This window comes from Ranitomeya variabilis, chromosome 7 (assembly GCF_051348905.1).
Source record: "Ranitomeya variabilis isolate aRanVar5 chromosome 7, aRanVar5.hap1, whole genome shotgun sequence".
Lineage (NCBI taxonomy): Eukaryota > Metazoa > Chordata > Amphibia > Anura > Dendrobatidae > Ranitomeya > Ranitomeya variabilis.
Genome location: NC_135238.1, coordinates 155238980 through 155264085, shown reverse-complemented (window position 1 = coordinate 155264085; position 25106 = coordinate 155238980). Strand labels below are relative to the sequence as shown.

Sequence of the window (25106 nt, the reverse complement as noted above, 5' to 3'; positions counted from 1 at the left end):
CTTCTCTGACAGACTAACATATCCTGGGAAAATTCACCCTTGTTCTAAGATTTCTTCTCTTGAAGGCAATAAACCAGGATCTAAAACAAGCCAGTCAAGGTAACAATGAGTCTGAAATTAAACATTTATGCTAAAGAGTAAAGCTACAATCCAAAAAACAAGATGAAAAAGACAAAGCAAATTATAGAAAGCTTTATCGTTGCTATAGGTGGTGAATATAGCTTTCACACAAAAACGTAGCCAAATTGCTCAGCGCTCCTTGCCATGTAACATTATGTAGAATAATGACAGCTGAAAAAGCAAAGAGTGCTTCGCAAATGTATCCATGCAATGTTTCAGCAAAAACAAGAGCCGTTCTGCTGCCATCAGACTTGGCATATGCAATATGTGTTATTAGATGGTCCCACAAAGTTGTGTGTCCAAGTATTATGGAAATTAGAACTGTGTCTGCATTGCGGCCAACACATCCCACCATAATATAATACCGGGCAACAGCTTTTCACATCCTATGACTTTGGAGACAATAATACACAGTAAGAAATACATTATTCCATAGGGCAGTAACCATAATTGATCCCAGAAAGTTACAGGTGTAGCTAAAGTTACCAAACTCAGCAAAATAAAAAAAAATCATAAACGAAGCGAAGGCTTAACGGCATAGCTGTAATATGCTGCAAAACACTATGGAACAAGAGGGTTAATGTCTATGAATACCCAGCCATGATAATAGTACGGAGCCGCCATGAAATATGCATGAAATGGTGGCCCAGATTTCAAAGACTTTCTCTGCAACATCTGCATTCTGCGGGAAAACGAGCCAAGGACAAGCGGGCAGCAGAGGAGACTTGGGTTTACGCTGGCGCAGGATTTAACTCATTAGTGGACCGAATGATTCAGTGGAAGGTCGGTTTCACATAGAAACCTGTAATTAACATGTTGTAAGGTTAAAACTAAAGACCTTCAAATTGCAAAAGAGAAATAATAGCCGGAGTCTTTGTGAAGCGACCCAGCTTTATTATTAACCTCATCACCCAATGTATCAATAATTGTACAATAAGTAGCGTTTTATCAGGGATCTTTTCGGATGGCTCTAAACATGTGCAGTATAAAACAAGTTGTAAAAATTACAGCTGTGACAAAATGTGAACAATCCAAGATGCCATTGTGGTTAATTACTGGAGTTAACATGCCAGGTCTGAACGGTGCCCTATCTAGCAGGTCTTCTTCTGGCTTGTGTCCATCACAGTACATGATGTACTTACCTGCAGAATCCTCTGGAGTATGGACGGGAGGGAGATATATGCAGCCATACTATTAAGGACTTCCATTGTCAGGCTCTTCAAAGCTAAAGGATAAAAGAAAGAAGAATAAATGTGCTCCAGGACATCACATGGGAAATCTAGGAGGCGTTGCACACAACTCATGGAAAAACATATGGAAAATGTATTAGTTTCCTCTATTTAATATTAATGCAGGTAAAAAAAAAAATAGAGTGATTACAATAACAACCAACAAAATTGTGACTTTTTAAAAGTTTTATCTACATTAAAAAAAAAAAAACTGCATATGAACATAGCCCTCTAATTATGGAATCAACAGGAAGTGCAGCTGCAGGGAGAAAATAAAAGTTGGATTCCACCTGCAGCCGCTCGCTGGCAGCTCAGTGAACAGTCAGCACTCACCACTCACTGAGCACACAGTAATTACGCACCGCTGAGCAAGATATGAGCAAAAAAGCAGGGAGAGTGATTACAGCGCGCTCACTGTGTACTGAGCGCTGACCGATCACTGTCCCCGCACCACCCCAAAGACTGCAAGAAGAGTATAAACTGCACTTACTCCCTACAGCTGAACTTCTAGTTGGACTAGCACATGTGTTTAAACTGGTATTTACCTGCAGATTTGACCTTTTTTGGTCAAAAGGTTCCCTCTGAGTACAGAACAGATTTAGGGTGTACACACCTTGAGTAAAATTTCGGCACCATTTCTGCATGTCTTGACAAAAAAACTCTGCTACAAAAATGTAAGGTTTTTTTGCCTGCATTTTTGACTGATTTGAGGGAAGTCAATAGTGAAGAACGCCGGGCAAAAACGCACAGAATCGAAATGTTGCAGATTATTTTCTCTACCAAATCTGCAAGCCAAAAATAATCTACATGGAGAAAATGCACCAAATCTGCAATGTGTGCACACAGCCTTATGCAATTCCTAATGGACCAGAATGGTCTCAAATTGCACCATAAAAATTGACATATGACAATATCCGTAAAGCGCTGTGGAATATGATGGCACCACCAGTAAAGTGAAAATAAATAAATGCGCCGGATTATACAATTTAGACACTTTTTTCACCTACTACGGAAAACCCAAAAAAATGAAGAGTTGTAGAATTAGCCAAATTTATTAAAAAGGTCTATTTCCAACTTCCCAAGTTGTAGATTGCTGGGAGTCCGGCCACTGTAACCCCAATCGATCCCGAGAACGGGAGCTAACATGTCCCTTTATAATGGAGTGGGGGCAGCACATGCACCCCACCGCCCTCATTGTCTATAGGACTGCCGGTGATAGACACTATTCACTTGCATCACTACCTGGGCAGCCGCTGCTCCATTTTTGGGGAATAATGTCTATCATGTGTAGCCTGTTGCATCAAGTTTATCGCACAATTCTGAGCGGTTTTCTCCATTTTATTGTTAGATTATAAATACATGTGTGTTTCTGCACTATTGATAAATCCCCCACCTCCTGCAGCTTTTTTCTAGTATTATAAACGTGTTCTTTTATGTGACATTTTAAACCCATTTCTGTACAATCCTTCCTTACAATCCTTTTCTTGAAGAACTGTATCTGCTTTGTAGCAAAGACGCCGCACACACTGTGCTTAGGCTACTTTCACACTAGCGTTAACTGCATTACGTTTCAAAACGTCTTTTTTCAGAAAAAACGCATCCAGCAAAACTTTTTGCTGGATGCGTTTTTTTCCCATAGACTTGTATTGGCGACGTATGGCGACGGATTGGCATACGTCGTGTACGTTTTACGACGGATGCGTCGAAATTTGGCGACACGTCGTCTCAAAAAAACGTAGATTGTAACGTTTTTTGTCTCCGCCTAAAAAACGTGTCGCGACGCATCCTGCGGCATACGTCGTTGGCTGCAATGGAAGCCTATGAGCGACGGATGCGTCGGGACACGTCGTACGACGCAATGCAGCGCTGCAATACGTTTTTTTTACACTGAGCATGCTCAGAAGAAGTATTTTGTTGCCAATTGGCCAGACACCCCCAAATCTATATAAACCTGGCCTGGGCCTTGAACCCCACATATGCCAGCAAGACACAGAGAAGCAAAGAAGCCTGCCAGCAAGAGCCAGCCTGCCACAAGACCCCAGCCAAGCACAAGACCCCAGCCAGCCTGTCACAAGACTGCAGCCAGCCTGCCACAAGACTCCAGCCATCCTGCCACAAGACTCCAGCCATCCTGCCACAAGACTCCAGACATCCTGCTACAAGACTCCAGCCACCATAGCCAGTGTGAGTATTGCAATTTTAGTGTGCATCTGTGTGCCTGTGCATTTCTGTGTGTATGAGGTACTACTGACTACAGCAAGAGCTTAAAACCTGAAGAGAACCTGAGGCCTGCCATCGTCCTGCACCAGCCAGTGCCATGCTAGAGTCCAGATCCACCATGATGCCAGCCACTGTGAAGACCTGCTGCTTCAGCCAAAGGATTGTCAGCCTTTTGTATGTGTGTGTGTGTATGCGTCTTCTGATTGGTTTCACCTTTCTGCCTTTGTTGTACATATGTGTATTTGCATAAAGCTATGTGCGTGCATGTGTATGTGTGCATTTTTGGACGGCTGTGTGCTTTTGTACCATGTGCCTGCACCATATTATGCCTTTGCCAATTTTATGCCTGTTCATGTGGGAGGGTATGTGTCCATGTGCAGGATTGCATCAGGATGTGGTCAGGATTTTCCATCAGTATTTGTACGCCAAAACCAGGAGTGGGTGATAAAAGCAAAAGTGTGCCTGTTTTCGTATTATACTTTACCTAATTTTTACACTCCTGGTTTTGGCTTACAAATACTGATGGGAAATCCTGCCCAAATTCTGATGCGATCCTGAATGTGGACACATACCATGCATGTTTTTTGGGTACGTCTTGTTGATGGCATGTGCATTTGTCCATGCTGTATAATTGGTTATTTGCCTTTTTCTGATGTATTGACTGTATAGTGGTCTGTGCAGCATGTGGTTTAATTTTTTTTTTTTTTTTTTTAAATCTGATGTGTTTTTTAAAAAAGTCTAGCGGTGTGCAGCTTGTGGTTTGAATGTGTGAGTGTGGGGTTTTTCTATTTAATAAAAGTGTTGAATTTTTTTTTATTACAGTTATAACCATTTGCAGTTGAAGTACTTGTATTTAAAATAAAGAGCATGTCAGCTCCTTGTGATTTTTAAAAAAAAAAGTGCAAAAAAAAAATTATAATAAAATGTTTATTAAAAAAATGTCCGTAGTATTATTTCATAAAGGTAAATTTAAAACTGGTGTATGTACCAATGGTTACACATGCAATACAGGGTTGGTTGAGGGCTCATTTTTTTTAATAAAGGTTAACCTGTAAAGTATTTTTTTTTTTTTTTTGGGGGGGGAGAGGTTATTTATTTTAAATAAAATGTGTCAAATATATTTTTTCATGGTGTTAACATTAAAAAATTTTGTTTTTTGGGACATGGAAATGAATGGTATAACGTGCAACTTTTTGGGGGGGTTTTGGTGTTCACCTGTATGAACATTTCTGACATCATTTTAGTAGGGTGTTTATCATTGAACATTACCTAGTTCAGGGGGTGGTCTAACTATAGATCCATTATACATATAACAGATAAACCAGGACACAGCCGCTGCCCACCAGGACACAGCCACTGCCCACCAGGACACAGCCGCTGCCCACCAGGACACAGCCGCTGCCCACCAGGACACAGCCACTGCCCACCAGGACACAGCCGCTGCCCACCAGGACCACAGCTAAAGAGCTAGAAGTAAGTTTTGAAGACCCCAATCTGCTACTTCAATGTGTCGAGCAGATTGCAAGTGTGTCTTTAACTTACAGAACCACCAGGACACAGCCGCTGCCCACCAGGACACAGCCGCTGCCCACCAGGACACAGCCACTGCCCACCAGGACACAGCCGCTGCCCACCAGGACCACAGCTAAAGAGCTAGAAGTAAGTTTTGAAGACCCCAATCTGCTACTTCAATGTGTCGAGCAGATTGCAAGTGTGTCTTTAACTTACAGAACCACCAGGACACAGCCGCTGCCCACCAGGACACAGCCGCTGCCCACCAGGACACAGCCACTGCCCACCAGGACACAGCCGCTGCCCACCAGGACCACAGCTAAAGAGCTAGAAGTAAGTTTTGAAGACCCCAATCTGCTACTTCAATGTGTCGAGCAGATTGCAAGTGTGTCTTTAACTTACAGAACCACCAGGACACAGCCGCTGCCCACCAGGACACAGCCGCTGCCCACCAGGACACAGCCACTGCCCACCAGGACACAGCCGCTGCCCACCAGGACCACAGCTAAAGAGCTAGAAGTAAGTTTTGAAGACCCCAATCTGCTACTTCAATGTGTCGAGCAGATTGCAAGTGTGTCTTTAACTTACAGAACCACCAGGACACAGCCGCTGCCCACCAGGACACAGCCGCTGCCCACCAGGACACAGCCACTGCCCACCAGGACACAGCCGCTGCCCACCAGGACCACAGCTAAAGAGCTAGAAGTAAGTTTTGAAGACCCCAATCTGCTACTTCAATGTGTCGAGCAGATTGCAAGTGTGTCTTTAACTTACAGAACCACCAGGACACAGCCGCTGCCCACCAGGACACAGCCGCTGCCCACCAGGACACAGCCACTGCCCACCAGGACACAGCCACTGCCCACCAGGACACAGCCGCTGCCCACCAGGACCACAAAACGATGTCCTCTTCTGACAGCCCTCCTCCACAGCAACAGCGTGTATCGGTAAGTTAACACAAAATTTTTTTTTTTTTTTAAATTTCTTTAAATTAAATTTTTATGGATAACTACATGCATACATTATGTTTCAACAGGAAGCTGAATCAGATGAGGAGCTGTCAGAAGGGGGCGAGACGGGTGGAGAGATGCAAGTGGAGGAGGAACCAAGTGTAAGTAGTGGTGAAACAGTTGCTTCGCACATCACACTGCACCATACACAAAACAGATTACTAAACACCTGCCTACCTTAACTGAGAATTTGTTTCCTTCATTTCAGGCTGCTGCTGCTGCTCCTGCTGCTGCCGCTGAAGGCTCTCCCAGACAGTCCCAGAGTCGGCGGACTCGTCGCCACGGTCGGCCATCAGTGAGTTTTTTTTTTTTTGGGGGAGGGGGATTCTATTGGTACTTTAGTATTTCAGTGTACTAATTTGTTTGTTTTCCTTTTTTTTTTTTTTGACACAGGCTTCACAGCGTGCTCCCGCAGAAGAGGAGGATGATGATGATGATGACATTGATGTAGACTGTCTCATCGAGGAGGTTCGTGAGCGGGAGCCGCTGTGGAACATGGCTGACCGCAGGCATGCAGATACCGGTGTCACCCGTCGGCTCTGGGACGAAGTGTGTCGCACCCTGTTTCCAAGGCGGGAGAGCCTTCATCCTCAGCAGCAGAGCAAACTAGGTAAGTATTCACTTTCCAGTGATGTTTTGAGCTGACTGTAATGTATTGCATTTACCAATTTTTTGTTTTTTCTTTTGATTCTTGTCTTCACAGTTGGAAAGGTTAGGAAGCGGTGGCGGTCACTGAGGGATCGCTTTAAGAGGGAATTCAATGATGAGATGAAGGCCCCGAGTGGCTCTGCAGGAAGGAAGAGGAGCAGATATAAATATGGCCAGGCCCTCTCCTTCCTGAGGCGAACAATGCTGAGCAGAGTGTAAGTATTCTACAGCCCAATTATAACCATGTTAACCTGTCTACTTAGTTTGCTTTCAGTCAGGGCTTTTTCATTCCAATGTATTAATTTCTTTTGTTTTTTCTTTCACAGCACCTTCTCCAGCCACCGGGCGCCTGCATCTTCCTCTGCGCCCTCTGAAGCGATCCCTCCTGAGTCCGCCACTGAGGGCCACGTCGGTAGGCCCCACACCTCTGTCCCCTCCTCTGACCCCTCTGTCCTCTCCTCTGACCCCTCTGTCCCCTCCACTTCATCCGCCCCAAGCAGTGGAGCATTATTGCAGGCTTCATTGCTCGCATCTGATGCTGAACAGTTAGCGTTCCCTTTACCCCACCCCTCTGATCCTGCCACCTCGACACCACCATTAGGTTCGTGGCGGCAGCGCCAGAGGGGTCAGGAAAGGAGCTATGCTCCTGAGTTCTTACACCTGAATGCATCCTTCCAAGGCTCTTTCAAAATTTTGGGAGAGCAAGTGACTGCTGGTTTCAACATGGTGCAATCACGCATCAGTGAAACAAGCCAGGAAACCAGCAGTCGCTTGGATAGGCTGCATTCAGCTGTAAGTCCCGATCCGGCCAACCTTTTTTTCCAATCCATGCTCATGAGCATGGAGAAGCTTTCTTTTGAGCAACAGATGCGGGTAATGAATACCTGCCATAATGCTGCACTGCAGGCCATTAATGAATCGACCCACACACCTCACCACACCTCCACTCCAATTCCACACCATACCCCCCATTACCAAACCCAGCCCCAATACCCACACCAGCAGCATTACCAAACCCAGCTCCAATCCCCACACCAGCACCATTACCAAACCCCACGCCACTCCCACTACCCTACCCAGTCACAATACCCGACCCAGTCCCCACAACAATCCCGGCCCCTAGACCAAATTACTTCCCCAATGTTTTCCTTACTGAACTTTTCTCTTCCACCTACCCCAACACCACCCCCCTCTGGTCAGCCTCTTGGTTTAACCCCCACTTCCACTGCACCCCAAACAAGTAGGGTTTCCCCACCTATCGACGTGGTCCAACCTTCCGGCACATCCTCCTCTCATATCTCCACCCAACACTTTGAAAATTTGTAAAGTGTGTAAATAAGATTCTAAAAAATGTTCTAATTTTTCTATAAAAATGTTGGAAAATATATATATATTTTTTTGGCAAAACAAAAAAAAAAAAAAAAAAAAAAGAGTTAAAATAAATTTCTGATTACAATTCTACTCTTTGTGTGTGTGTGGATTTATTAAGGTAATATAATAAAAAAAGGTTTAATAAAAACAAACACCAGACATGTAAAGGGTATAACATAATGGTTTTACTAGCAAGAAAACCACGCTTTTGGGCCTTTTTTTTGGGGGGGGGGGCAGAAACACTTTTTTTACATAACCAAAACACATGGGAAACAGGTTACACATGGGAAACAGGTTACACAATCATGTCTTGCCACGGGATCCGCCCGACAGGTGAGACAAAATAATCGGCAAACTGGTCCCTCATCCTTGTAACTGAACTTGTAGAGCGAACCGAGCTGCTGCGGTAGTCCCACAAGGTGGTCTCCAACTCTTCATCATCCAAAGAAACGGGCTCCTTTGACAGGACAAAGTTGTGGAGCACCACACAGGCTTTAACTACCTCGTCTATAGTTGTTGTTTTCAGCTTGATAGCCGTCAGCAGAACTCGCCACTTCGCCGTCAATATGCCAAAGGAACACTCCACTACTCTTCGTGCTCTAGTAAGCCGGTAATTAAAGACCCGCTTGGTATGGTTTAAGTTCCGGCTACTGTACGGTTTCAGTAGGTGCAGCGACAGTTGAAAGGCTTCATCACCTACAAAGACATATTCCAGGGCTGGGTCATTTGTTCCTGGCAGTGGTCTGGCTGGCGGGAAATCGTAGCTCTCTCCATAAAGGCAACGACCCATCGGAGAGTTTTTAAACACTTGCGAATCATTGGACCGTCCATACGCTCCAATGTCCACGGCAAGGAACCTGCAGTTGGCGTCTGCAATAGCCATAAGGACGATGGAGAAATACTTCTTATAATTATAATACTCCGATCCTGTTCCTGCCGGTTTCGCAATCCTTATGTGTTTCCCGTCAACTGCACCCACACAATTAGGGAAATTGCAAATTTGCTGAAACTCTTCAGCACTTCGCAACCAGATTTCCGTGGATGGTTGGGGGATATACTCTGGTTGCAAAGTGGTCCAAACAGCCCGACATGTGTCCTTCACTATTCCAGAGATAGTTGAAATGCCCAGCCTGAACTGATAATGGAGCGAAGTCATAGATTCACCCGTAGCTAGGAAACTTTATAAAAAAAAAAAAAAAAAAAAATGTTAAAAATTGTTTGTCTGTGCAATTTTTTATAATATGGCACTGTTAATTTTTTTTAAAATGACAGGAGACCCAATAAAACCAGCATGAATCCGGTGTAAAAAAACAGTGGAATGTCCGCCAAGAAAACCCAAATTACATGCTGCAGAAAATAGTGCGCAATATGTCAGCGCAGTATTGTCTGCAGCATGTAATATAACATTCAAAATGACCAATGACAGGAAAAAAGCAGTTGCATGTCATCAAACCCAAAAAACCCAAAAAAAAAAAAACTGCAGAAAATGCAACGCAATATTTCAGCGCAGTATTTTCTGCAGTCTGTTATCTAACATTCAATATGAGCAATGACATTTAAATAAAGCAGTTGAATGTCCGCCAAGAAAACACAAACTACATGCTGCAGAAAATAGTGCGCAATATGTCAGCGCAGTATTGTCTGCAGCATGTAATATAACATTCAAAATGACCAATGACAGGAAAAAAGCAGTTGCATGTCATCAAACCCAAAAAAACCAAAAAAAAAAAAAACTGCAGAAAATGCAACGCAATATTTCAGCACAGTATTTTCTGCAGTCTGTTAACATTCAATATCAGCAATGACATTTAAATAAAGCAGTTGAATGTCCGCCAAGAAAACCAAAACTACATGCTGCAGAAAATAGTGCGCAATATGCCAGCGCAGTATTTTCTGCAGCATGTAATATAACATTCAATATCAGCAATGAAATAAAAAAAAGAGGCTTACCGCAGGGTCACCATCAGCCGCTCCGCCGGTGTGATGGCAAGCCTCATCCTTGTATCCTGTCTTCGGATGACATCCTCCAGTTTTGCAAGCAAAAAATCAAAATGTTCAATCCTCATCCGCACGTAGTTGTGGAATTTGTGTGGATTGTGCCGCAACTCCAGGTACAGAGTGGACTGGACACCCCGGGTCATCCGTAGTTGATTAATCGGATGAATCCACATTCGTCTTCGTCTCCGTTGCTGCAGAAGCATCCTACGCCTTTCCGCTGCCGCCTCCTTCTCCCGCACTATGATATCCAGGCGATTTGTCTCAAAGATAACGTCGGTAACCAAACTAGCAATCCTCCCAAGAACACCTTCCATCGCTGCCACAAAACTAAAACCCACAAAGATGGGCTGTAAATACAGTACTATATAGTTTTTCAAATTTTCCAGTAGCCAATCAAATTTTGGGAGCCTCCCCTTTTAAAAACGGATCCGTCGGAAAAACGGATACAACGGATGGTAAAACGGATACAACGTATGCAACGCATCCAGTATTTTCGACGGAAACGTTTAGCGGATTTGCGACGGATCCGTCGAAATGCTGGATGCGTGGCATACGTTTGTCACCGTTTTTCACTTTTTTGACGCATCCGTTTTTTCGGCCAAAAAACGGATTTGCGACGTAATGCAGTTAACGCTAGTGTGAAACTAGCCTTACACTTCTAGTACCAGGAGGCGAGACGCGGGGAAGATACTTACCCTCCGAATATAGCGGAGAAGGAGAGGAACTTAAAAGCTTTTGTGGGGACATCATTGCCTCAAGCAGTGGGAACCACAGCGCCTGTAGAGGAAAGTGAACATAGCGCTGAAATAAAGGGGATGAGTCTGTGAAAAAAAAATATCACACTGTGGAGCCAGAAGGAGCTGGTTTGTAGCGTGGATGCCATGAAGCTCATGATAATCTGAGTACATGTGCATTTAAAAAAATAAAAAAAAAAATCTTATTTGTATTATGCCCTTAGGTCTGTGGTCAGACGGCCATAGATTCTCTCATGCAAGAGAATCAGTTCGATTTTGTCAGAGTGTGATCCGAGTTTCAGGTTCATATTATTGTTATTTATTATTATAGCGCCATTTATTCCATGGCGCTTTACATGTGAGGAGGGGTATACATAATAAAAACAAGTACAATAGTCTTAAACAATACAAGTCACAACTGGTACAGGAGGAGAGAGGACCCTGCCCGCGAGGGCTCACAATCTACAAGATGATCCGATTCTCTTGCATCATCGGTGCAGAGTAGATGGAGAACTTAATTTCTCCATCTTCTGAGTCCACAGATGTCGTACTGCACTTGGATGACATCAGAGCGCAGTCCGACATTACACACGCTCCCATAAACTTGTATAGGTGCTCATGATCCGAATTCCAGAGCCGCTCACAGCATGCTGCAATTCTTTTCTCGTGCCGAATAGCAGATCTGCACTGCCCCATAGCACATTGGGCTAAGGACTCTCTGATAAAACATCGGCTAACACTCGGCCGCATTATACGCTCGTGTGAGCAAGCCCTGAAAGGGCAGTACTAACTGGTAAAAAAATTACCGTATATACTCGAGTATAAGCCGACCTGAGTATAAGCCGACCCCCCTAATTTGCCACAAAAAAATAGGAAAACTTAATGACTCAAGTATAAGCCTAGGTTGGAAAATGCAGCAGCTACTGGTAAATTTAAAAAATAAAAATATACCAATAAAAGTAAAATGAATTGAGACATCAGTAGTTTAAGTGTTTTTGAATATCCATATTGAATCAGGAGTCCCATATAATGCTCCATACAGTTCATGATGGGCTCCATAAGATGCTCCATATTAAAATATGCCCCATATAATACTGCACAAGTGTTGATGACCCCATAAGATGCTCCATAGACACATTTGCCCCATATAGTGCTGCACAAATGTGGATTATGGCCCCATAAGCTGCTCCATACAGATATTTGCCCCATATGGTGTTGCTGCGATTAAAAAAAATAAAAAAATGACACACTCACCTCTCAGGCCCCTGACACTTGCTATATTCACCTGCTCCCCGTTCCACCGCCAACCGCGGCTGTGTGTTCCCAGTCCTCTGCACTGACGTTCAGGCAGAGGGCAGCGCGCACTAATCACGTCATCGCGCCCTCTGACCTGAGCGTCACTGCAGAGGATGCGTAAGACGCAGCGGCGACGACGGTGAAACGGGGAGCAGGTGAATATCGCGCACTTAGTTATACTCACCTGCTCCTGGCGCGGTCCCTGCACGTCTGTTCCCTGGTGCCGGCAACTTCTTCCTGTAGTGAGCGGTCACATGGTACCGCTCATTACAGTAATGAATATGCGGCTCCACCCCTATGGGAGTGGATTTGGGTCCATATTCATTACTGTAATGAGCGGTCACATGGTACCGCTCATGGTACTACAGGAAGAAGCTGCCGGCCCCAGGGAAAAGATGTGCAGGGACCGCGCCAGGAACAGGTGAGTATTATTACACAGCTCCGCTCCCCCTCCCCTGCCGACCCTTGGGTATGACTCGAGTATAAGCCGAGAGGGTTACTTTCAGCCCAAAAAAGTGGGCTGAAAATCACAGCTTATACTCGAGTATATACGGTAAGTTTAATTTGATTGAATTTCATGTATAGATTTCTAAACCTTATATTATATGGACAGAAGTATTGGGACACATCAGATATCTTAATTATCCAAATTTTTCATTGAGACCCATTGCCACAGGTGTATAAAATGCAGCCCCAAGCCCTGCCTTTATTAACGTGTGACCGAATGACTCGCTCTAAAGAGTTCACTAAATTCTAGCAAAGTCCTGAAAATAATCCACACAACTGTGAGTGGTAGTATGGAAAAATTGGATTAGTTTAAGAATCACAGCAACTCAGCTGAAAAGCGGTAGATACGTAATTGAGTGCTGAGGAGCATAGTGCATAAGTCACCAAAGTGCTCCATAACAGCGGAACTCCAAACCTCCTCTGGCATTAACGTTAGCCAGTAAGGTTATGGCATGGGTTACCAGGGCCAAACTGCTGCATGCAAGCCTTAGATCACCAAGCACAATGTCAGGAGTAGGATGGAGTGATGTAAAGCAACTGACACTGCATTCTTTAGCAGTGGAAACGTATTCTGTTCAGTGATTAATCACACTTACCTTTTTGTAATTACTGATGGCTGAATCTGTGCTTGAGGGTCATATCAGGAGGACATTACATGCCTGACTGCATAGTGTTGACTGTAAATATTTGGTGGAGTTCAGATAATGCTTGTCATTTCTTTTTCTAAAGGGGTTGGCAAAGGCACCAGATTTCCACTGTAATTCTGCACAATTGTATGCCTCCAACTTACTGTGAATGGTTTGGGTGAAGGCTCCTTTCTGTTTCAGCATCACTGTGCCCAGCGCACAAAGCAAACTCCATAAAGACATGGCTAGTTGAGTTTGGTGTGGAAGGACAGAAGCAGCCCTGACATCAACCCATCAAGTAACTTTGTGAGGTCAAACACTGATGTTGGACAATAGGGCCTGGCTCAAAATCTCCGTTGTAGATTACCCCCAAACGCTCTTCTGGATGGATGGCTAAAAATTCTCACAGATACCATCCAAAATCTTGTAGATCGACTTCCTAGAGGACGTTATTTTAGCTGCAAAGTAGGGACCAACTAATAGATTTAGAAAGCGACATCACAAAAGTTTCTGCAGATCTAGCACGTATGGGGTCCCACTACTTGACCATATAGTGTACCTATAGATCTCATTCAGACGGGAGCATGGTATCTGATGAACTGCGCATATCCCGCATCTTACAATCTGATATCATATAACTTAGTGATACGTCCTGCATTGGGACTGCCCAATTGTATTATTTGGGGACTCAGAAAAAAAAATATAATGAGTATTATAAACCTATAATATATTTATATTTGATGAAAGGTGCTGCATACAGGATTGGATACCAGCTCTGAAGCACATATCAAGCACCATGTACCTCTCTCTGCTGTTGGTTGAGTGTGTGGGATGTTCGTTCACATAAAGAAATAGTTTCTGATAGAGTTTCTTCGACATCTTTTAAGACTGGCATTTGCTTGGCATCTGCAATGGGAAAGGTAGAATTCGATGAGCACAAAGAACATTGCAATCATCCTCCATAAGCTTTCCATTTGGGACTGAAATGCTCTTCTGAGGAGGATATTTCAGCTAAGTAACTTCAAGTGCTTGTTCCTAGTTGTAGGAAATTTCCAATTCAGATCTGTTTCATTAAAATGGAAAACGCTAAATTTAAATATCAAATACATTTTGCAGCAAGCCCTTTGGTGGATCAATCAAATGTACCTCCATGTATTGAAATAGGCATTGTTTAAACTCTGCCTCTTTCATGATGGCGGTCTCTTCCCCTGAGAATATAGATAATTTAATTTCCTTTCTGCAGACAATGTAAGTATAGCAGCTGCCTCTTCAGATTTTAAATAGGCAGAAAAAAAAAAAAATAATGGCCGTATATTTTACTAATCATTGAGCAAAGTGGAAATCTAAATCTTATTTAGCTTTAATAGCCAAGTATTCTACTCCCTCATCCAGTGCATGCTCACCGAGAAAAAGGAAGATGCACAGCATGCTGGTCGCCTACCTGCTGCATCCACAGAGTCCTCCGTCAGGGCAGACAGTCTGTCTTGTAGCCTCTACATAATTGATAAAAAAAAAAACTACAAGTTAGGATGAAAAAGGCATGATGACATCAAACGGAAAGAATGAATAGCAGGTGAAATGTGCACCTTGCAAATTGTGTCTCATCATGTTCATTTGACAGATCACATAAGATATAAAGGCTGTGTAGGATGATTTGTGACTGTAGGATCTAATGCAACTGTTGAAGAGGTGCTCTCCGGGTACACGGATTTAATTAGACATCATTAAAATAAGCAAGTTTGCAATTGACTTGATTTTACTATCTGCTGTCACTCTCCTGCAATGAGAGCTTTTGTCTTTCATAGTGTACAGCTGGTTTCCATGGAGCTCGGCCACCCGTTCCTGCCCAGGCCATGGCCAAGAGCTCAGAAGCTACATTTCAAGAGTGGAGTTAACGCCTAACATACAAGCTCTCTCTCTAGAGCCCACTGATTTATATACAACAGTTAGCTGCTTTACCTTGCTCATGGCTTCTGGCTAAGCTGCTATAAATCTTGCAAGATCCCCAGCGAGCAGTTTTCAGAGCAGGTCTACTAATCACCAAAGTTTTTGCTGTCTGCAGCTGTGTGTTTGTTCAAATGCCCAGTTATCGCTATGTGCAAATACATTGGTAGAAGTGTACACTTCAGAACAAACGACTGATAGCTGCATGTGTTATAGCAAACCTTTTGCGGAGCTTCATAGTTCTAATACAGCTGTGCTGCTCAGCAACATTTTCACTTGAGAGTCTGCTCCCACTATAAACCAGGAAGTAAGGAGGCTGCAAACTTCTGAGCTGCCCAAGGGACAACTTGAGAATACCCCTTCAAGTCAAGCAATAGTGTTGCAAGTAATTTCTATTTTGAGGAAAGATCATTAATTGTCACATCACCGTGCAAGGAAGAAAGGGGTTGGGTTACAAGCAATGCCAATCTAATTACCGTTAGCATGACTTGGAAAGCCGCCTGGATATCCCCTTTCTTCTCCAACAGATAGGCTAATGTCTCATGGTTATTGTGCTTCTGGGCAATCTGTAGTTATAAATCGAATACATTATTAGCAAGACCCCGCAAAAAAGTTAATGCTAGTCATTAGATTTGAGGCACTAGTCTTTAATGTGCTCACCTCAATAGTCTCCTCCAGCCGGTAGTGTTCCAGTATTTGTAGCACTTGAGTCACTTGAGCGGGGTCATACTGACACATAAGATCTATGAAGAGTTCTGTGATCTGCGGCTGATCCTGTAACCGCTCAGGGCTCAGCTGAGCTCCATCTCTACAAACAAAGACTTAGACACTACTGTTTTCTTGAGGACTCATTTTATGTAATTTATAAGCGCTTAATACAAACAATGGATATACAATATTTAGACACCTTCTGAATACCCCCTAGTGGTGCCAGCAAGCAAACACAGCTGTGTCACTTAAAGGGGTTGTCCACCCATTTCTTAAAAAAAAAAAAACTAAAAAAGTGGTGGTGTGAAACCCACGCACCCCCCCCCCCCCCAAAAGAAAAAATGCATACCTGCCAGATCAGACCACCATCATCACCGATCGTATACATAAACCACTGTAGCCAATTTTATCAGACCACCATGTGCCCATTTAATGAAAAAAATAAATAAAGAGTGTGGACAACCCCTTTAACGTTCTGTCTATAAAATCATTTTTTTTTTTTAGCTTTATTGGAAAGAGAGCTCCTACTTATTAATTTAAAGGCATTTTAAGAGATTAACAAAAATATACACTGCTCAAAAAAATAAAGAGAACACTAAAATCCCACATCCTAGATATCACTGAATGAAATATTCCAGTTGTAAATCTTAATTCATTACATAGGGGAATGTGTAGAGAACAATAAAACCTAAAAATTATCAACGTAAATCACAACTAATATCCCACGGAGGTCTAGAGTTGGAATGATGCTCAAAATCAAAGTGGAAAATGAAGTTACAGGCTGATCCAACGTCAGTGGAAATGCCTCAAGACAAGGAAATGATGCTCAGTAGTGTGTGTGGTCTCCACCCGCCTGTATGACCTCCCTACAATGCCTGGGCATGGTCCTGATGAGGTGGCGGATGGTCTCCTGAGGGATCTCCTCCCAGACCTGGACTAAGGGTACTGTCACACAGTGGCACTTTGGTCGCTACGACGGCACGATCTGTGACGTTGCGGCGTCGCTTGATTATCGCTCCAGCGTCATATACTGCGGTCACACGTTGCAATACACGGCGCTGGAGCGATAATTTCATGACGTATTTGCGATGTACAAGCCATTGGTTACTGTGCGCACATCGTATACAACCTTTGTCACACGATGCAATCATGCCGCCACAGCGGGACACTTGACGACGAAAGAAAGTTTCAAACGATCTGCTACGACGTACGATTCTCAGCGGGGTCCCTGATCGCAGTAGCGTGTCAGACACTGCGAAATCGTATGGATATCGCTGGAACGTCACGGATCGTGCCGTCGTAGCGACCAAAGTGCCACTGTGTGACAGTACCCTAAAGCATCCGACAACTCCTGGACAGTCTGTGGTGCAACGTGATGTTGGTGGATGGTGTGAGACATGATGTCCCAGATGTGTTGAATCGGATTTAGGTCTGAGAAACGGGCGGGCCAGTCCATAGCTTCAATGCCTTCATCCTGCAGGAACTGCTGAGACACTCCAGCCACATGAGGTCTGGCATTCTTCTGCATTAGGAGGAACCCAGGGCCAACCACACCAACATATGGTCTCACAAGGGGTCTGAGCATCTCATCTCTGTACCTAATGGCAGTCAGGCTACTTCTGGCGAGCACATGGAGGGCTGTGCGGCCCTCCAAAGCAATGCCACCCCACACCATTACTGACCCACTGCCAAACCGGTCATTCTGAAGGATGTTGCAGGCAGCAGATCGCTCTCCACGACTTCACATGTGACAGACGTGACAGAGTCTTGAGATCAGTGTGAACCTGTTTTCATCTGTGATGAGCACAGGGCACCAGTGGCAAATTTGCCAATCCTGGTGTTCTGTAGCAAATGCCAAGCATCCTGCACGGTGTTGAGCTGTGAGCACAACCCCCATCTGTGGATGTCGGGAACTCAGACCATCCTCATGGAGTTGGTTTCTAACCATTTGTGCAGACACATGCACATTTGTGGCCTCCTGGAGGTCATTTTGCAGGGCTCTGGCAGTGCTCCTCCTGTTCCTCCTTGCACAAAGGCTGAGGTAGCGGTCCTGCTGCTGGGTTATTGCCCTCCTAAGGCCCCCTCCACATCTCCTGGTAGCGCCTCCAGCCTCTGGACACTACACTGACAGACACAGCAAGCCTACTTGTCACAGCTCGTATTGATTTGCCATCCTGGATGAGCTGCACTACCTGAGCAACTTGTGTGGGTTGTAGAGTCAGTCTCATGCTACCACGAGTGTGAAAGCACAACCAACATTCAAAAGTGACCAAAACATCAGCCTCAAAGCTTTGGTACTGAGATGTGGTCTGTGGTCCACACCTGGAGAACCACTCCTTTATGGTGTCTTGATAATTGCCAATAATTTCCATCTGTTGTCTATTCCATTTGCACAACAGCATGTGAAATTGATTGTCAAACAGTGTTGCTTCCTAAGTGGACAGTTTGATTTACTTGGAGTTATAGTCTGTTATTTAAGTGTTCCCTTTATTTTTTTGAGCAGTGTATATACTCTTTACACAACGCTTATTCAGAAGTACATTTATGCCCATGAGTGAAGATATTGAGTGCCGCTTGATATAGAAAAGACATTGTTGTATTGACCTCTCTAAGACCGCATCTATTTTATGCGCAGCAGTTTACAGAAGAGTCGAGCTCATGCTGTATTTCAGTCAGGTCATAACTGTCTGAAAGTAACACACATTTCAGCAAGTCTGTATAAAATGTATGTAGGTTCACCACATCATGCAGGACCTACACGACAAAATATCATAATTAGTTATTTCTGGGCCTAGTCTCCATCTGATAAAGTTACATACAGTTTAAAAAGCTGTAGCTTTTCTCAGCACCTGGATAGTCCTGTGTCTTAAATGGTTATTTTCAGAATGTTTTTTCACACAGCACAATAAATACATACTTATTGTTAATATACAGACTTAGCCCAAAATAACATTTATTTCTTGTACATTTCTTTCTTTTTATATCTTTCTTATGTGCTAAAATTACATTTCCCAGCAGCACTTGCTTCTCTACAGTGCTGCAGGACCCCCTCCTGTGTGCTCCTGACAAGCTCCATCTTTCTGAGTTCTCACCAAGTTAATCTAAGTGTAGCATTCATCTTATGCGACTACTGCAACCTCCTACTCTTTGGCCTCCCTTCTAGCACTCTGACACCACTCCAATCCATCCTAAACTCTGCTGCCCGACTAATCCACTATTCCCCTGCCTCTCCTCTCTGCCAGGCCCTTCATTGGCTTCCTATTGCCCAGAGGCTACAGTTCAAAACACTAACAATGACATACAAAGCCATCCACAACCTGACTCCTACATACATCTGTGACATGGTCTCCCAGTACCTACCTACACGCAACCTTCAATCGTCTCATGATCTCCTTCTCTACTCCTCTCTCATCTCTTCCTCCCACAACCGCATCCAAGACTTCTCCCGTGCTTCCCCCATACTCTGGAACACTACCCTCAACACATTAGGCTCTCGCCTGCCACGGAAGCCTACAAAAGGAACCTGAAGACTCACCTCTTCCGACAAGCCTACAACCTGCAGTGACCCTCAGTCTACTGAACCGCCGCCTGGCCAGCTCTACCCTCTCCTAGTGTATCCTCACCCATCTCCTGTAGACTATGAGCCCTCGCGGGCAGAGTCCTCTCCTCCTGTACTTGTGTGTGCCTTGTTTTACTCATGTTTATTGTACTTGTCTATATTTGCCCCGTTCACATGTAAAGCGCCATGGAATAAATGGCGCTATAAAAATGTATAATAATAATAATTATGCTTCTGTGCACACTCTGCTCCTGTACAGTGACCAGCCTGACTGATTTTATCTTCTGCCATTACATCAGTATAGCTGCAGTGTGGTTTTACATCATTAGCAGGTTCTAGCAGAGCTCAATTCTCCTGCACTTCTTCACAACAGCAGTGTAGAGCAGTGTATGTTGATGGCACCTGACATATCAATTTTGTGAAACCGCAAATGTGCTCTGCTATTGCATATGCCAGAAAATACTCCGTCAGAGTGTTATTTGCAGTGGACTCAAAGAAGGAAACACAGCTCAACTAATCTCTGCCCATATATACAGCCCCATGCTGCAATATATCTCTCTCCTTTCAGACGTTTTATACAGAGCACAATACCGCAGTACATCTCTCGTCTCTGCCCCTCTGTATACAGCCCCATCCAGCAGTATAACAATTTTCTCAGCCCCTCTATAAACAGACCATCCTGCAGTATACTGCTCCTTTCGGCACCTGTAAATAGAGCCCTTTCCTGCAGTATATCTGTCCTCCCAGACCCGAGTATACAACCCCACCCTGCAGTACATCACTCCTCTTAATTACCAGAACAAACACCAACTGATATGAGCGCTGCACTGTAATGAAGGAGTCTCTGCCCCTTCCCGTGGCATCATGCCGCACAGACGCGCCACTCTACACATCACCCAGAGCACAGCTATGCACTGGGCATGATCGACCATAAGCACTGGAAATAAAGCATGGTTCCCATGGCAAGACTAGAGGATAAATAAAGCGTGGAGGGACATCCTTGGTGGAGGCGATTTGTGAAAAGTGAAGCATTTAAGAAGGTTATAGTGGCACAAATAAATGTGTGTACAGCATTATAGGACTACATTGTGATTTTGGGAATAATGTTTTAAGCTGCCCATAACTATATGATGGCCAACAAAACAATTAACATTATTATTATTATTTTGGCTTATTTCTCTCAAAGTGGTGCCTTGAGCCCACCGTAAAAAGAAATGCAACACAACGCCATACAATTGAATAGAGCGATGCTGGAACTCCCAGTGGATGACATGGCACTTCGCTGTTCAGAGAAATATGATTAAAAAAAAAAAGCAACAGTGCCTAACAAGCGCCTTCATTTGGCAGTGGTCCCAGCAGTTGGCTCCCCATCATCAGTAAGAGAATGAAAATAAATATATATATATATATATATATATATATATATATATATTCTCCAACATCACGATGGGGACATCCCTCTATTTATTATATCGGTTTTATACTGCCGCAAAAACGTTGTAATGTAGTAGCCATTTCCTTTGAAAAGAAGAGAGCTCACAACCTGGGGTAACGATGACATTTCAATTCTACTCTGTTAGTTCCTATGGGAATGGGAGTGGGAAGAGCTGTGCACCAGCAGCCAAATATTTCCCTGACAGGACCATGTTTCAATGGGACCCAGTGGGGAGACCTCCATCTAATGGACATTTATGGCACATTCCATTGATTGCCATAAACGTCCCAGATGGGAACACCCTATAAAGCATGCATGGAGACAGACTGACAAAGAACACAAACCTTGGATCTAGAAGGCTTCTAAGAAACTGGAAAAGCAAAAATGAATCCTGCAATAAGAACAACACTGTAAGTCTCACAAGTTACGGACATTATCTGATAAAACAAAATAGTTTATGGTGTTTCCTGGCCAACTGAAAAATAAAAAGTTAAAATTGACAGAAGGAGAGCAACTTACTCCTATATCTCTTTTTTTCCAAATTTGCATCGGAGGTTCGCTTTGTACATTGGTCATAAGTCCGGAATACTGCATCACACCCTGCGCCCCCATGGCCGTATGCCTGGTGATCATGAGATTTGCTCTACTAATAATTACTATTGGGCAGCACGGTGGCTCAGTGGTTAGCACTGTTTTGCAACGCTGAGGTCCTGGGTACAAATCCCACTGAAGACAACATCTGCAAGGACTCTGTACTGTTCTCCCCGTGTTTGTGTGGGTTTTCTTCCAGACTCCTAAGACCTGTGAATCCTCACATCGTGAACACTATACGCTGCATGGATTCTCAGGTGTCGGCAGTCATGTGACCACAAATATACGACATCCAAACCACATTCTAGACTAGATGGGAACGGCCTCACTCAATGCAAGTGAATTGAGCAAGGCCAGAAAAAGACTAGTCAGAATGTGGCCAGAAGTATACAAATCATATACACACAGTCACACGATCCCCGGCACCGGAGAATTCACAAGTCTGCAGTCACATAGTGACTGCTTATCTGTAGTTTAAGACCGATCAACCTGACTAAACAACCACCGAGCAGCAACAAGCTCTGGCACAACGATCAGCAGAAAAACTGTACGTCGGGAGTTTCATGGCATGGCTGTATGTAAGACATCATCCACACAATGCAGTCATGTGACGCACACCGCCACTTGACCCTGGAGCAGTGGAAACGTGTTCTGTGTAGTGAGGAACCATGCCTCTAGCTGGCAGTCCATTAGATGAGTCTATGTTTGGCAAATGCCAGGAGACATTACCTGCCTGACTCCATTGTGCCAATCTGTGAAGCCTTGTGGAGGAGGAATAACGCTATGAAGTGGCTTTTAGGGGGTGGCCTCAGCCCCATAGATCCAGTGAAGGGAAATCTTAGCGATTCAGCATACCAAGTCTTCTTGGACAATTGTAGGTTTCCAAATGTGTGGGGACAGTTTGGGAAGGCCTTTTTATGTCCAAAATGAGAGTGCCAAGTGCTAAAGTCATACTCCATAAAAGGCATGGTTGTTGAGTCTTGAGCACCCTCACAAAGCACTGACTTTAACCTCACTGAATACTTTTGGAATTAACTCCAATGGAGATGGCGAGACAGTTTCTTTCCCAACACAAGTGTCTGACCTCACAAATGCTCATCTGGATATGAAAAAAAATCCTAAAGACAAGCTCTAAAATCTTGTAGAAGCGGTTTTAGCTACAAAAGGCCAACTCCATATTAACACCCATAGATTTAAAATGAGATGTCAAAAATCTCCTGTAGATGTAATGTGTAGGTCTACCAATACTCTTGTCCATAGAGTATTTCACTTGTTTCTAGGAAAGACCATACTGATGATCTCACATAGTATGTACCTTCACTACCCTGGATTCCATGTCACCCATCTGCACAGAAAGTGAGAGAAACTATTGTCATCTGCCAGTGGGGGGGGGGTAGAGGATACTTATTTTTACTTTAAAGCTTGTCCCACCTGCATAGATTAGGAGCAGCAGCAAGAAGGACACAGGAAAGTATTCCTAAAAATCAATAGACACCCTTAAGCCTTGCCGCATAACTTAGGATAAAGACCAAAACCAGAATCTCAATTTTCAGACATGTGTTTCAGGGTTTTGCCCCTCCTCAGTGCAAAGATAGATCTGATTTGGCTAGAAGAGAGGCCTCTCCTTGAGGAGCATGACATGCCCGACCTGCAGGGTAAAGAGACTTACAGGCCTTGCAATGCTCCTTTGGGATATTAAATATGCAAAGGACTACCATTGAAAGTTCTGCTCCCCCCTACTTTCCAAACCTTCCCACACATTGTACTATTTAATGTATATACCTCTTTACAAAATGTCATTAAGTAATGCAAAAGTTTTTTTTTTTTTTTATTTATTTGTTTTACCGTATAATAGTGGACAGAGGTTTAAAACCACAGTGACTTCAATACTTGGAAACACTGAGAACAAGGCCCTTAACGGTTCTCAGTTTTACATATATGGAAAATAGTAACATCCTTATCTATATTTCCGACAAAGCAGCCTCTAGAAAAGTGTGAAAGAAGCTGGCTCAGGGCTGGCAAACACTGACCACCACCAAGAGGCAAGGTTTGGAGACAAGTGATTGAAAGGTTTGCTGTGGTGAAGGTCAGGAAGATGGAAGCCTGTCTTTGTGGAGAATGTGCTAATGAAGTCATTAAGTGTCTGCCAGCAGAGAGGATTCAATTGAGGCGGTGAGGGGTGCGGGAGAGTAGACAGGAGGCCGAGGCTGGTAAATACATCTCCCTGCTTTCATCTCTCATCAAACGCAAGGCAGAATATGCTGGGAACGCTTTGCAATCAGCGCCAGTTACAACATAGTCAAATGTCCAATTCTCAAGATATTTCATATAAAAAGTGAAAATCATAAAATATGCAGATTTTTTTTTTGTACCAATAAGGTGTTAAGAATTTGCATCTTTCTATCAGAAGTATAATTTAAAGGGAACCTGTCAGGTCCCCCCATGCTTTGTATAACGGTGTACTGTACAAATGAGGTTAAAAAAACCCCGCATTTATAATGTCCCCGTTTTCTATGCTAATGATGACTGACTAATCCATGGGGTGTTCATTGCCCCAAACTAGTCAGCCCTCCTTCCATGTTATCACGCCCTATGAAATAAAGAGGCTTTCTTTTTTAAAAAACAAAACAAAAAACCTCATTTGTACAGAAGAAAGTTATACAGGGCTGGTTAGGCAGGGACTTTACTGATCCATAAGTGAAAGCTGCTGGGTTGGAGGCCATGAGGGACCTGACAGGTTTTCTTTAAGGGTTTGGATTGGAACGGATATTAGGGAATCGGAGTACGTCTTGCCCTGCTCGGCTCAGCTTCACTAACATTGTCTCGAAGAACCCATTTACCTCTTGATAGAATATATGATGATTCAGGTTTTGTTGGCTTACTAATATTTTCTTATGTAAGAGAGAGTAAGGTCGGCCATACACAATAGATGGTTGTTGGCCAAATAATGCTTTGGTCGATCAGCCAGCAGCCATCTCAGCCGGCTCTCATACACAGGAGCACTCGCTCAGCAGAGCGTTTGTGTTCTCCAGCCGCTGACTGACACGTTGGCCAGTGTCTTATCTCCAGGATAATGCAATCAGCAGTCTGAAATCAAACATGACCGACCTACATCTCCCCAACCATAAGTTAGTTGGTGTCCCCATACACAGAGTGTTACCCACATGTGTCCTTATAGGTGGGTTTGGCGAACTTTAGAATAATACGTATGGGGGCACTGATGCTCTATTTACACCGGCAGATTCATGCACATAATGAGCGCTAATTGACTATACAGACAAGCTGATTAGCGCTCGTTTAAAAACCTGTTAACACAGGTGAATAGACATGGCATTCATTACATTGGCAGGATGTTTGTGGCTTACAAGGAGAGATTTGCTGCTGGTGATGATTTTTATGTCTGTACAAATGATCCCGTCATCTGACGAATGGGCATTTTGCTGGCTCATCGGCATGTTTACACGGGCCATTGGTTGGGAATGACTGCACTCATTATCACTTGTTCGCAGATCATAGCTCGTGCACAAAAGCCTGGAATGTGTCACTATGAATGTGGCAATCTGATCGGAGCCACCCTAACATTTTCCAATAATTCCCA

General features: G+C 43.9%; 2 protein-coding genes across 3 annotated transcripts in view; one reads left to right on the top strand and one right to left on the bottom strand.

Moving 5' to 3' along the window:
• VPS8 (VPS8 subunit of CORVET complex) overlaps positions 1-25106 on the bottom strand; it is a 245713-nt gene that overhangs the window by 47473 nt on the left and 173134 nt on the right. For both annotated transcript variants that reach the window (XR_013217732.1, XM_077272120.1), the window contains exons 35-41: positions 21262-21308; positions 15876-16023; positions 15692-15781; positions 14713-14764; positions 14074-14177; positions 10804-10885; positions 1263-1345 (exon numbers count right to left, since the gene is read on the bottom strand). Coding sequence is in view for 1 of the 2 variants with exons in the window: in XM_077272120.1 (XP_077128235.1) it covers positions 1263-1345; positions 10804-10885; positions 14074-14177; positions 14713-14764; positions 15692-15781; positions 15876-16023; positions 21262-21308 (606 nt within the window). In the remaining variant the exon portion in view is untranslated. The remainder of the gene's footprint in view (positions 1-1262; positions 1346-10803; positions 10886-14073; positions 14178-14712; positions 14765-15691; positions 15782-15875; positions 16024-21261; positions 21309-25106) is intronic.
• Positions 4842-8740, top strand: LOC143784188 (uncharacterized). Its single transcript, XM_077272119.1, has 6 exons — positions 4842-6028; positions 6118-6192; positions 6300-6386; positions 6485-6701; positions 6795-6954; positions 7066-8740. Exons 1-6 carry the CDS (start codon positions 5819-5821, stop codon positions 8063-8065), a joined length of 1749 nt encoding a protein of 582 aa, XP_077128234.1. The 5' UTR covers positions 4842-5818; the 3' UTR covers positions 8066-8740.

What these genes read in the sequence shown, in the direction of transcription:
- LOC143784188 (XM_077272119.1), top strand. Translation starts at nt 5,819, where the DNA reads ATGTGTCGAGCAGATTGCAAGTGTGTCTTTAACTTACAGAACCACCAG. An exon ending in CACAGCAACAGCGTGTATCG is followed by an intron (nt 6,029 to 6,117) that starts GTAAGTTAACAC and finishes ATGTTTCAACAG; the next exon opens with GAAGCTGAATCAGATGAGGA. An exon ending in TCAGCAGCAGAGCAAACTAG is followed by an intron (nt 6,702 to 6,794) that starts GTAAGTATTCAC and finishes TTGTCTTCACAG; the next exon opens with TTGGAAAGGTTAGGAAGCGG.